This window comes from Lepisma saccharinum, chromosome 24 (assembly GCF_977018435.1).
Source record: "Lepisma saccharinum chromosome 24, izLepSacc3.1, whole genome shotgun sequence".
NCBI lineage: Eukaryota > Metazoa > Arthropoda > Insecta > Zygentoma > Lepismatidae > Lepisma > Lepisma saccharinum.
The window spans coordinates 61,747,876-61,762,862 of NC_139252.1; the positions used below are offsets into that span (position 1 = coordinate 61,747,876).

The window sequence follows — 14,987 nt, forward strand, 5'->3', positions numbered from 1 at the left end:
GATTACATACAAACATCTTAAATCAATATATGTGACGAGATACATTGAAAAAATTGCATGCTTTTCGTACCTGCTTATTATTGGTTAACAATATTCGTAAATTTTGCATCATCAGTCTACAAGCACTACTAAAATTTTCAGCGAGATACATCTTTATAATAATAATAATAATAATAATAAAATCGCCTTTATTGGAGCGGGCGTGTTTCGGCCTCTAGGGCCGTTCTTACAACAGACCCTTGTCTGGAAGATTAGTACAATGGAATAAAGAGTACATTGAGAAAAAAATACATTCAGAAAAAAATACATTCAGAAAAAAAATAAAAATAAAAACATGAAAAGGATTACATATCAATACAAATAAGAATAATTAAATATATAGGTATATACGCTTAGGATATATATATAGATAATGAAAAAGAAAGACAGATTTACCTATAAATTGTTGAACATAGGTATCTTTTTTTTTTTTTGCTTTTGTTTTAGTACACATTCATATATATTAGTAAATATAATAGTAATAATGAAGTGAAATAAAATTATGAAATTATAAGATTTATGTGCACACAGTTGCCAAATGTTACAATGCGTATTTTTATGAATGAAAAGTTGCTCGTGATTAGGTATTTCACTGCCTTGCCAGTAGATACTGTTTTAGATTCTTTTTAAATAGCTTATGGTTGTTGATGGATGTTAGGGAGGTTGGGAGGGAATTCCATTCTTTAGTGGCAGTTACAGTAAATGATTTTCCATAGGTGGTCGTATTATGTACTGGGACTGACAATAATTTCTTTCGTCGTGTTACATGTTCATGTCTGCTCGAATTTGTGTTCAGTTTTTCAAAGAGGTATGCAGGCTGTTTGTTGCCTAGTACTTTATGTGTTAAAGTTAATAATTGGGATTTCGCGAGATTCTTGGTGTTAAGCCAATTCAAATTGAATAAGTATTTTGAAATGTGGTCCCTTTTTTTCAGCTTGTAAATGAATATTATGCATGCATTTTGTAGCTTTTGTAGCTTATTAGTTATGGAGCTGCTTGCATTGTAAGCAACCGTGGCTCCGTAGATTAATCGTGATAAAACTAGACTCTCGCACAATTTTTTTTTAACCTCAATGCCTACAATATTTTTCAAGTGATGTAATGCTCGAAGAGATTTGTTGGCTTTTTTCATCTGCTCTGAAATATGACCTGACCATTCTATGTGGGAATCCATGACAACGCCAAGGTTATTTACAGTATTTTCTAAGTTTAACGGATGGCTATTCAATTTGGGGAGAATCATGTTATCTGTGTTTTGGCTAAGCTTTTTTACCAGAAATTTCGTTCCCATTATGACAAATTTTGACTTGGTTGGGTTCAATTTTAGGAAGTTAGTTTGTGCCCATTCACTTATGGCGTTCAGGTCTTTCTGTAGTTGTGATGCTGCATTTGAGAACTCTTCTATCCTTGTATGTATGTATATCTGAGTATCATCAGCATATTGGTGATACTGCGCATGCGAGAGGTTCTTATGTAAGTCCATTACATAAATGGAGAAAAGGAGAGGTCCAAGAATGCTTCCTTGGGGAACTCCATTTCGAATGTTTAACCACCCAGAGGAACAGTTATTTTTGCCTCTGATTTGTACACGCTGCTTCCTGCCAGAAAGGTACGATGCAAACCAATCAAGGGTTATGCCGTTTACCCCAATGCTGTGTAATTTAGCGAGTAGAACTTCATGGTTCACGCAATCGAATGCTTTAGAGAAATCAAGGCATACAAGTAAGGTGATTTTGCTTTCATCGATAGCTTTTTGTACATCGTCAGCAACTTTCAGAATGGCTGTTGTGGTGCTGTGATTTGGCCGAAAACCAGATTGATGCTTTGGAAAACTAGATGTAGCTGTTACGTGTGTGAACAGCTGCTCGTGTACAATACGCTCTAAAATTTTCGACATTATGGGCAGTATACTTATTGGGCGCAGGTCATTCACATTTTTAACAGGCTTGCATTTTGCGAGCGGTAAAACGATTGCCTTTTTCCACGCTTCTGGGAAGATACCCTGTGCTAGGGAGTTATTTATTATGACGGTTATAGTATTTACGCAAAATGGAAGTAATAATTTTAAAATGGTTAAGTTTATGCCATCGTCTCCACATGCTTTACTACGTATCCTGCTGAATGCCTTCCGTATGTCTTGAGATGTCACTCTAGTAAAGGTAAATGAATTTAGGGATTTGAGGGTCAAAAATGTTTTGCAAATTTTTTCCAGGCCATCCTGGTTCGCTTCACTTTGCGAAGCTTGTATAAAATAGTCATTAATGCTATTTGGATCTAGTATTTTTTCGGGAATATCTTGACTGACATATTTGCTACCTATTAGGCCATGTTTACGCAGGTTCGCCCACATTTCTTTCGCATTATTTATGTTCTTATCGATTGCAGATTTATAATAGTGAAACTTGCTATTTCGCACTATCTTTTTAGCTCTGTTTTTAAAGTATTTGTAGCTGAGAAGGCTATCGTTATCGCCGGTGTTTACGTATTTCAAATGATAGTAGTCCCTAAGCTTCCAAAATTCACGAACGGTATTGTTTATCCATGGCGCGGGAGGCTTTGTCACTCTGCGCGTTTTAACAGGGATGTGTTTGTTCGCCAGCAATAGTATTTCATCATTTATCATTTCGACCTGGCTGTTTACGTCCTCACATCCCTCTATATCCTCCCAGGCTGAATTTTTTGCATCCTCATTGAATTTGCTGATATCTAGTTGTTTGAAGTCACGGTAACGGACAAATTTCGTTTTCGATTTTTTTACACTATTATAAACTTCAAATACTGCATACACTGTATCATGATCAGATATACCTGGCAATGACTGTTGATTTACGTATAAAACCTTTGTCTTTTTAGAACAGATTATAACGTCTATTAGGGACTCCGACGTGGCAGTTTTCCGCGTTGGCTTTTTTACAATTTGAATGCCGTTTAGTTCTTTAATTATACCCGACAGTAATTTTGTATCCGGTTCTTTAGGTTTTAAAAAATCTGCGTTTACATCGCCGATACAAATATAATGGTCGTAGTTTACGAATGTAAATTGTAATACATCGTGCAAATTATTAAATGTGGTATAAGATATGTTTGGCGGCCTGTACACCAACACAACAGCTACTTTCTCTTTATTGCAACAAATTTCGACTACTAATATTTCGATTTGTTCGTCTAGTTTTAAAAAATTGTCAATTTCTATTATTTTCCATCGAATATTTTCTTTGATATAAAAGCAGATTCCACCCCTGTTGCATCGAGTTCGATCTTTCCTTACTATTTCGTAACCATGAAGTTCCACAACGTTATTACTTATCCCGGGCTTTAGCCACGATTCAGTTACATCGAAATTAGCAGGTGACATGATATGCTTAAATTCATCGAACGAGTTCAGTAACCCTTGAGTATTTAGGTGACATATTTGTAAACCTCTGCTGAAGGCGTGAATGTCGTCTGCGAAGCCATCTGTGCTGGCTGTAGAGGGGGCCAATTCTTGGAATGCTGCCTCAACTCTCCCACCCTCCTCCAGGTCACTCCTTTCCGCGTAACGGTAAGCCATTGTCATCGGGGGGGAGGGGGAGGAGTCTTCTAGCATCGGCCAGCGGACAGCGGACCGTCACGAGCAATGGTTGGGAGAAAGTGAACATTTTTAGATCGTGAGATATAGCAACTGGTTTAAGTACTTTGAAGACTGAAGCTACGTAAATTAGGTTTTTAAGAAGCTAAAAAGAAAAGGAAAAAATATAATAATATTGTGGCAAATAAGAGCTACTTTATAAGAAAAGTGAACTTGCAGGTGGCTTAATATATCTAATAGTGTAATAATAATAATAATAATAATAATAATAACAATGATTATGATATAATAATTAGGAAATAGTAATAAGAAATAATGAATGGGATATGTTTTTCACTACTCGCTCTGGAACACACACTTGGGATACACATAACTTATCACACACACTTGCAGCAACACTCGTTAGAGTTCTTCGAGCCTTGTTATGTATTTCCTTTCCGTCTCTGTTTTGATTATACTTAACTGGTTGAATTCCACAATGGAACAATCATTTGATATTCCACCATAAATATTGCAGCACATATGATGACAGCAGCTAAAGTCGCTCTGGGTATGAAATAGAAATAGGGTGAAAGAAGGCTTAGAACCAGAAGTATCACGGTGCCTGAAACAAATAAGTGAAAAACATACATTGTGAAATGAAACTAGGAGAGGATTATTTCAAATTGAAGTAATATAAATAAGATGCATCCTTCTAAATATGTACGCATATACACAAAAATCAATCTATGTAATGCATTAGAAATAAGTAGCAGTTTTCGGGAAAAAAATTATAATCACATTTCTTTAACTTTCTAAAGTATAGTATCTAAAGATCTGGGTGATGAAAATCGCCTTTTTCTTCATCAAACAAAACAAAAGCTTTTACTGGGGAGAACCAATATTTTTTCCAGTGGGGGCAGGCAACATTTTCCCAGCAGGTAAAGGATATATACTTCGAAATTGTGGCAATTCTTTCTTTTGAATTATATGAAAAAGGTAACAACGTATTTTACTTTCCAACATAAGGTGACCAGATTTTTAGAACAACAAAATGGGACATTTTTCATATTTTTCTAAAGAAAAGATTGGATTACAAAATGTGCATATTTTAATATAAAAATTGTTTTGTCTTAAATATTTATTTTGAAAACTAATAAAATATATAAATACTGTGTAAATAACAACAATTTCAAGTTCAGAGTAATAGCAGAAAAGGTGTATTGTTGCACTAATTCTGTGCCAACATTTCGACATCCTGATTTATGTTTAAAAAAATCAGGACAGACACTCGAAAAAAGGGACAGATCACCTTATTCCAACAGAAATAGCACAATGAACATTTTTTTTTCACTGAGTGCTCGTTATTCAGGGGGTGCAAATACCTCCCCTTGCCCACACGGTCTCACCCAATGGATACCTGGAAGAAGGGCAGGAGGATGGGTAAAGGAGGGTAGAACAGGTTGTTGATAACATCACCCCTATCCAAGATCGAGAATGTGGAGCAGTATGTCCGCATCCCCAGTATATCTTCATGGGACAGGGGAGAGCTTTACCTTTCTTTCACCTTTATTTTTTGTGTTGCAATTTCTTGACATACCTGAATAGATGCCTCCTAGTGGTGTACGAACTCCACTTGCATTGTTCACAGCACTCCGCGAAAAAGCCCCACAGGTTGGCATAGAACCGACACAGGCTCCAAAAATATTACACAATCCAAGGGCTATCATCTCTTGTGTGGCATCAACCGATTCTCCACTGGCTAAAATTAAAGGAAATGCTTACACTTAAGACACCTCCATTTTATATGTTTAAAACATTACAAAGTCTGGTAACTGTTAATGTGTCATATAAATACAACTGAGCATATACTAATTTCTAAATTTTATGGAGCATGTACAGCATGAAGAGATGTTTTTTTAAATTTCTCCTTGAGAATGAATACATAATAATGTTTCTGTTAAATAAAAAAATATGCTATCCTCTGTATACAGTATGACATTACAGCTCTTAATGGTAAGGTAGTATTAAATTTCAGATGAGAGAATTTGAATTTGAGGCATTCGTTATTTGCCTTATTGAAATTCAATGCCTATTATGTGCCTTTCTTTACTTTGAGTGTCTATTATCGTGCCTATTTCCTACATTAGTTTGTTTGAATTGTTGTTTTATGCACAGAAAGGCTAATCGGGACTGGACCTACAGATTAAAGTGGGATCTGAACCACTATGTGCCTCCACTGTGACCCCTTGACTACAAGGTGACGACATTACCACTACACCATCGGGGAAGCCCTTATTTTCTACATTTTAGTGCCTTTTTGCCTGCCTACGTTCAGGCATGTGGAAGTGAGGCCGGCATCGGTAAATAGGCCATGTCCCTCAAGAGCTGTTGGGTTATCATGTGTTATATGTTATAGATGAAAACATTTTGAAATATGAAAAATGAATCACTACCCATCACTAGTAATGTAACTATTTCTGAAATGTAGAAATATGACATTAAAAAAGAAGAAAATACAACAACTATATTTCATCAACAATGCATACTTACCAAACGCTTTGGCAATAGCTACATTGGCAAGAATAGAGACAAGGGGTACCACAACAATGCCCGAGCCAAGATGTTGGCACATCTCTAGGAATGAGAGTGAGCTATTTCCCAAGTGAGTAGAGAAAGCAGGAATTTGAAATGGAGGCAGGCCTGGTTCAATTTGACCTGAAAATAAAGACAGAACCTTCAAGGAAACAACCAAATGCAACTGATGTTCATGCATGTATATTTAATTGGAACAAATTTCCTTATTGCTTATGCATCTAAAGTTTAGTATAAGCAAGCTTCAAACCTGCTAACAACACAATGCTGACTGTTCCATGCCTATATATATTTAGCTACCTAATGTTTATCAAAGAAAATGATCATAAATACTGTACAACCTAAGACACTCTGTACACAGACACAACACAAGATTCAGTTATATGTTAGACACACCATCAACCAGGCTAAGGAAAGTACAGAGACAGTTCACTATACACTCCTTGAAAAATTTAGAAGTGTGCTGCAAGACTGGCTAAGATAAAAAGTTTTCTACTCAATAGATAAATTTATTCTACAGTAAAAAGATGATTTAAATTTCTAGAATTCTTAATATATGTAATACTGTTCTCTCCATACTCAATACTCACCCTATATTTATGTATGTATGTTTATGCTATTCTTGTATTATGTTTTATATGTATTTGTACTGATGATGATATCTAGTGCATTATTGTAGTGCCTAATGATGAATAAACATATTGATTGATTGATTGAATGACTTAAATTTAAATGTATGGTACAATTGGCTTACTAATTTCCTTCCAACAGGATTCTCATATTTTCATATGAGCTATAGATATTTTAATGAAGTAAAACTTGCTCTACTGCATAGATATGTTTAGAGCTCTTTTGTTTTAACTTGCCAGAGGGGCAAAATTCCACATGTGCTTCTATCTTTTATACATGCACTAATATTTATCCAGAGCTGAATCACAGTTACTGTACAGCAAATGAAAATTTGAAGCCCAAACTTTCTAATATGTTTAGGAATCTATTAGATAATAGAGAATGCCACACAAGAAAATATATATTAATGACTAAATCATAAAAAAGATTGCTATCATTTGTTTGTATCTGAAAATATATGGTCCAATTTGTTTGCATATCCATTGAATTGAATTGTGTTGAAAATTATAATGAGACTTAATTGTAGAATCCTAAACACATAGAAAAATGAGTAGTACTTTGCAAATTTATAAGAGCACATACCTGATAAATAAAAAGGAACTTCCTGCCACGATTTCTCCAACCATGAAGCTATGAAAGTACACACAAACACAACCAAGGCATTACGGCCAATTGAAATGAACCATAAAGATTTCTTGAGTAATATTTGTTTCCTTGTTACATTTTTTCCATGTTTTTGTACCGGATCTGGAACATCTTTTAGTCTCTGAAATATTTAAACTTTTAATAAGTCCAGATACTACCTACCCACACAGTAGCAACAATTAGGGGAGTGTGGGGGCAGTTGCCCCACCCTATGGCCTCTTCATGCCAAGTCTTGTCTACCAAGTTGTCCTTGCAGCCAGTTATATGGCGTACGCTTTTAGAAGGAACATGAGTTCAGCCAATACGCAGCCAGTGCTGCCGCGCTGTTGCCAAACCAACTGATAGTGGAAGGGAAACACAGATAATTCGCTGTGTCCAATATTCAGCTTTTTATGGATATAATACATGCACGTGATATTTGAGTACAATGAAATATATAGTGAAGAATTCTACACAGGATTATATCATATCACTGCAGCATATAAAAGAAACTAGTACCTGAAAGAAGTATGAAGGTACGTATTTATTGTAGAGGAACTGCAAGGTCATCATCATCGCTCTCGTTTCTGTTTTCTAGCATGTTTCCCAGGAGATTTGAATAGGGGTTCGCCGATTTCTGTGGTAAATACTTTACCCTATTTTATAATGCGCAACACAGTATGCACACATACACCACACGCTTTAGCCGTAAGTTCTCGACTATGAGAAAACACTGTGTCAGCACGCACGTCTTGCGAACGCCAATTCCTTGAAGTAAGAATAAGCTTTAAAACTAAGATTTCTGTCTTGTGAACGTAATACGAGTATTTACCCTTGGTGTCTGTATTACTGGTACGTAGTAGGTTTCGAGAGCGACATTATTAATTCGATTTGATTTGCTTTATTTTACTTTGCTTTTCTGTCACTTCTGGCTAATTGCGGAAATGGGAATGAGTGATGATATAATGAAATCGATGAAGGGACGTTCATAAACATCCATGTCCAGGCCAGGATTCGAACTCGGGACTCCTGGCATCGTAGAGCGATATGCTAACCACTCCAGAATGGCGCCGGCGCAACATTATTAAATAACACTCACACAAAACACACACTATTGCACAACTATCGTGCATAAGGGCTGTATTGTACATCGCGCTACGACGCCAGGGGTCCCAGGTTCGAATCCAGACCTGGCAATGGATATTTTTGAGTGTCCATTCATCAATTTCATCATATCATCACTCATCACCATCTTCGTAAATTAGCCAAAACTGGCACAAGAAGCGAAGTAAAATAAATAAATCAATAAAGGCTGTATTGAATCCTCTCACAACTGTAATACGAGTAAATTTATCGTACACCGCCCTTGTTATGAAAATGCTGAACTCAAAACTGACCCAGACTCGCAATATTTGTGAACACACAAGACAATGAAAGGTCATTGTGCATATTCAGCCGAATTTGACACCCACAGCTTTACCAAGACACAACAACACATCGGGGTCAACACGGTGGCAACGAAAAAAAACGAAACAAGGAACACGGAAGCAAAACGAAAGTGTCATTATGTGTGTGTGTGTAGAGACGTGTTTTTTCCAGTGTTTCTTCGCGAAACGATAACTCCTATTGTAGGCGACGGAAACTCATGGGACATGGACAGTCAGGTTCAAAATGTCGTGCCCCATCTTATGATGAACCTTAAAGTGGCCAGTTTTATGAAAAATACAGAACACGGCGTTTAACTGGTGCACCGCAGTTTCCTAACTGTACAACGTTGCACTCCTGCCATTGGCTGGTCGCCACGCAAGTAGTATAGAAACGCGATAACGTCTGTTGCTATTTAATATTCGCAATTAATTTGCACATATTTAGAACTAATTTGCATGGGTTTTAATTAATTTGCATGTACTTAGAATTCATTTGCAAGTACTTAGAATACTTTACATTTATGTATTTGCATGTTTATAACTTTTTATGAATATATAATTTTTTATTTTATGAAAAATATGTATATAAAAGGTAATTAGAGGTACTAAACGCTATGCATATGGTTTTATATTCACTACTGCAAAGTATGTAATGTATAAATCGATAATATTAATGTTTATAATATTGAAAATAAGTTTTCTATGGTTTATGAACCACTATGAACGGTGGTAATGGGTTTAGGTACAGGTCCAATTACGATTGGGGACGGTCCCGGTACTCGAACCCGCGATATGCAACTTATTAATTAGTACTATGCAATAATTGCATTATGTTATGAAACACGGTGGTTTCACACGCTAGACAGAATACTGTCTCAGAATCTCGACTCGGCGGTGAAGGTAGAGGAGAAAGGAATTTGGGGAGTGTGCGTTCAAGGTCAAATGACTTCAGAACGTCAGAACAAAGAAGGAACCTGATTGACCAATCAGAGAATGCGTCGGTAGATTTTCAGAACCGGTTTTTTTTTCAAGGTTAACCAGTACGCAAGAACAGGGAAAAGGTATGCAATACTGTAGGGCAGGGGAGGGATTGAACCAGACAACAAAGGATGTCTGCGAATGCGCAGCTAGGGTCAAATTTTTTGAAACTGTGCGTCGCTTGCATGTCAGAACAGGTTTCCGTCTAAGTAGGCCAGGGTTACCGAGAACACAAGAGAAAAGGATTTTTGGATACCCAATTAGATTGGAGCGAGAACTTTAATTTGAACAAGGAGAACGAAGCGTAAGGGTTTATTATTTGTACTATGAAGAAGGGAGAGCTATCAGGGACTGGGCCTACAGTTTTCACTATATGCTTTTATCACAGGGTATCGAACCTAGGACCCTTTCATTATTGATTTAGGTAGTAAATGTATGTTACTGTGTGCTATTTAACATAATATTGAGTTTATTTTTTACCAAACTTTGACTTTATGTCAAACATTTTCCCAGCTTATCCTTATTTTTATTCAAATAACGCAATTTTATCTATTCAGGCAACATTTTTATTATATTTTCAACACACAAAGTGTGTGTTTTCAATTTCTATCTGTTTATTTCACAAGTTTAGGCTTATTATTACCAAAATAACACAATTGAATCTGTTCAGGAACGACTTTTAGTTACATTTTCGACACACAAAGTGTGTGTTCTCAACTTCTATCTGTTTATTTCACACGTTTAGGCTTATTATTACTCAAATAACACAATTTAATCTGTTCAGGAAAGATTTTTAGTTACATTTTCCACACACAAAGTGGGTGTTCTCAACTTTTATTTGTTTATTTCACAAATTTATACCTATTTTTACCAAAATAACACTATTTATACTATTCAGGAAAGACTTTTAGTTATATTTTCGACACACAAAGTGTTTTCTCAACTTTTATTTGTTTATTTACACAAGTTTAGCCTAATATTTACTCAAATAACACGATTTGAACGTGTTTTTTTTATTATATTTTACACTCACAAAGATATTTTTACAACTTTTTAACTTATTATTTACAATTTTATACCTATTTTTACCAAAATAACACTATTTATATTATTCAGGCACCATTTTTTATTAAATTTTGGACTCACAAAGACATTTTTTCAACTTTGAACTTATTATTTTAAAAGTTTATTTCAATGATTTTTACTCAAATAACACAATTTAAGCTATTCAGACAGAAGTGTTTATTTCATTGTGCATTTACAAAGAGAGATTTTCAACTTTTACCCTTTTATTTTACAAGTTTAGGCTTATTATTACTCAAATAACACGGAAAGTTTGTTTATTTTAGAGTTTGCTGAGTATTTTGTTACTGTTGTACTAGGTAAAAGTTTTCTAAATATATTAGATAGGGCTCCATATACTTTTGTTTTTGCTATTTTGGAGATGATGTGATCAGCACCACTCTCCATCTGCTTTTTATCTTATGTACCCAATATTATTTTGAGGCTTAGTGAATTCTAGAGCCTATTTATGCAGGAGAGAGGGCTTGAAAATTTTGATCTCAGATAACCCAACTATTATTTTAAAGGATATTTTATACTTATTATGTGCCACTAGAATATCTAAGCTTGCTTAATTTTTATGTCTGTAATGCTGTTATTGTATTTCTAGCTAAGGCTTAATGGATAAAGTACACGAAATGTTTAACATTTCGACTATTTGCCTAATTTTTAGTGTAACTAAAATTATTGTGTGTCTATAAAGACTGAAATGCCTTTACCGAAGGGTCCACAACTGGACGCTTACCAACATTGTTTCTTTTTTTTTTTTTTTTTTTTTTTTTAATATAACCATTTATCAATATATTGACAATTCACAGGACAAGACGAAGTTCACAGACGACTGACTATATGGACCATAGGTCCACTTGCTAAACTTTTTTTCTATGCTAGAAGAATAATTTAGCCTTATAGCCTTTTTCAAGGTATTTTTGAAGTATTACTGGTTTATTGGGTGCATCAACACTTGGGTTATTTCCATTTGGTTTATTATACGAGGCTACAATGACTATCTGAACACTGAAATCCTCTGATTGAAACTAAAAGCTTAGGCTGTAACTAGGGGCTTAGTATGTATATCGACAATTTATAGGACAACACGAACCTTACAAAGGATTATAGGTGACGTAGGACCACACGCCAGAGCTTTGTTAATCTGCAAGAAGCACTTGCAGCTAATATTACGAGGAAATGAGGTTGATTTTTTACTGTTTCACAAGAATGCTATTTTTATACACCCAATATTTGCTTTTTCAAGTAACTACTTGTACCAGAAGTACTTACAGGCCAACTCTAACTACACTTCGATTTATGTAAATTTATAAAGAACTATGATTGTGTATATTTCTGAGGAAGTACGCAAAAGCAGATTACCCGATTAAAGTATCTGAAAAACAGATTTTTCTATGTAAGTATATTTTTATTGACTGGATTATTTAACAGATCAAACAGGAAGACTGCAAAATTCATTAAATGTAGTTCTATAGTATAAAAAGATATAAAAAGAACAAATATAAGATTTCGCTTTTATTGCTTCTGAGGCTAATCGCGACGCTAAGGGTAAATGGCGAGGAAATGTAAAGAAGGAGAAACAGTCCCAAAAGTTATGGGCTGCATGTAAGTTAATACCACAGAGATATTACAGTAGGTGTAGGTTCTACACCAGAACTTTTCTATTATAATAATACTGGTTATGCTGTACTGTTAGCTAAATATGCTGATATTTGAGAAACTTAAAAGCTTATTTGCAAAATTTTAGATAAATAATAATCTGTTAGACTGTAAACATATTTTATATCCATTCTGCAAAAGATCCGATGACAAAATTTAAAAATTGTAATTGCCCAGACAGGGACTCGAACCCTGGACTAAGCTATCTGGGCACAAGGTATTCTTTTCTTGAAAAGTTAGTTATGTTAAGAAATATATTGAAACATTTGAGAACACTCTTTGTCTGGTTCGACAGAGAATGAGACAACATTTCCAAATTTTTACAGACTGGGTGTATTCTTCCACTATAGAGGTCTTCACTATATGTAATTCGAAACGCTAAAGTTCAGCTAGCTTCCATAATTGAGGTAAAGATTGTGTTTGGCGAGATTAACAAGTTACAATTATAACCAGTTACGGACAAATAAAGCTAAAACTCTCAGATTTACTGTACTAGCCACGTTTTAGTAACATTTTCTTCACTTTAGTACAAATACCAAAGAAATAGGTATATTTTATTTATAATTTGACAAAATGTACTAGTATTTAATTCACAAAGTTAGGTAAAAAACAGTATTTTTAAAAAAATATTGTTACTGCCTTCAAATTTTACGTTATTTAGCCACTAACAACTGGTTTACACTGTTTGGCATCCTTTAAATAGGAAAAGAAGGAATTATTTGTTTAGTATTTTTACTACTTTATATTTATTTAAGAAAACAATTCTACAGTTTAACTTAATTGTTAACAAATTGTTACTAATTTATATATCAAAGTTATGTTATTTAGAGTGTATGAAGGCGTATAAAGTTAATATTTGTACTTATCAGTTCAACTAACATTTTTATTTTACATACAAGAGATAATGTTTACAGTTAAATTACTTGAATCAGAGAATAATATTTTACAGTAATTGATTCATTCAGCACTAGTCAGTACTTTTATGCATCAGAAAGTTTTCTTAATTTTCTATTACGCATGCTATTTTGGGCTATTCTTAAAATGTATTTCTAGGGCAAACTGGTTTAATTTTCTGCTTATAATGCAAAGTTGACAGTTTTCGCACAATGCATTGTACATTTGTTATATTCTCTACTTACAATCCAAATATTATGCTTATTTAATGTATAACTAACTAACTCTCTAGCCCTCTTAAACCCGAATGTTCATGGCTGCAGCAACACATGCCTTTCATCTGTCCCTGTCCTGAGCAAGATCTATATACTCCTTTCCTTCCCTACCAATTTCCTTTAGGTCCATCTCTACATTATCCCTCCATCTTTGTTTTGGTCTTCCTATTGGTCTTTTACCATCAGGTTTCCCAACATAATTTTGAATTTTAATTATTTTAATTTTACATTAACTAGCATATTTTACTTTAACAACAAAAGAATTTACTCTAGTATAAAAACTTCTACTAACAAAAATGTACTATTATAACTTTTAATTTTAGAAAATTGTATTTTTAAAACTTTAACTTTGAAAAATTGAATTTTAACACACTTTGACTTTAACAATGTACTTTGAATTTTTATGTAAAAGAATATTAAAAAAATTAAAAAATACTGAATAAATAAACAAATAAAGATCTAAGAAAAAAGCAAACAACCTAAGTCAAATTCAAGCAGCAAGAGGAATACACAGAAACCAACATGGCATCCAGAAAGAGAAATCAATAGTCACACCCATAGCACAGTTTAAAAAACTACATAGCTGAAACCTTAGAGAAACATAAAACTGTAAACACAATATATCTAGATTCTTCCAAGGCATAGGATAAAGTAAAAACATGGCTTGCTTATGGACAAACTCAACAACATAGGAATTAAATAGACAAGCAAACCTTTTTTTCAGTAGAAAATTCCAATTACTCAAGTAAGCTACATCATACGTAGTACATACATAAGAAGAGCAAATTAACATCATCAGCAGTAAACCATCATGCAACTTCTACCTGCTGAAACAACTAAGTGAGTATAATTTATCAGAAAAATGCCTACATTTCAGCCTAATTTACCTCTACATTAATAATACTACCAGAATACTAAGGATTCAAAAGTGAACACTAAGAATAATGTTCAGACTAAAGTATAGGGCATCTTGCAAAGGATTATTACTCCCTACATCTACAAGTCAATAACAATTATTCTAAATACTACGAACTTGGACAAAATATAGTCAAATACACAACACAAGAAGGAAAATAATTACAAGTAAAACAGCAGACACTCAATATCTCAAAACAATCCAGTAAAAATATTCTACAACAAACTGCCTCATAACATAAAACTGCTAAGTCCCCAAAACATATACAAATACAATCAATAAAAACTACTTGAAATGGGAAAACTGTCTACAGTCTCACAGAGTTGATGTGA

At 34.2% G+C, this 14,987-nt stretch overlaps 1 protein-coding gene across 4 annotated transcripts in view; it reads right to left on the bottom strand.

Annotated features, from left to right (window-relative positions):
* The window catches only part of LOC145978002 (sodium-independent sulfate anion transporter-like), a 67,450-nt gene that overhangs the window by 11,693 nt on the left and 40,770 nt on the right, over positions 1-14,987 (bottom strand). For all 4 annotated transcript variants that reach the window (XM_083110370.1, XM_083110368.1, XM_083110367.1 and 1 more), the window contains 4 exons: positions 7,394-7,577; positions 6,140-6,304; positions 5,187-5,348; positions 4,071-4,211 (listed from right to left, as the gene is read on the bottom strand). In XM_083110370.1, the coding sequence (XP_082966496.1) occupies positions 4,071-4,211; positions 5,187-5,348; positions 6,140-6,304; positions 7,394-7,577 (652 nt within the window). The remainder of the gene's footprint in view (positions 1-4,070; positions 4,212-5,186; positions 5,349-6,139; positions 6,305-7,393; positions 7,578-14,987) is intronic.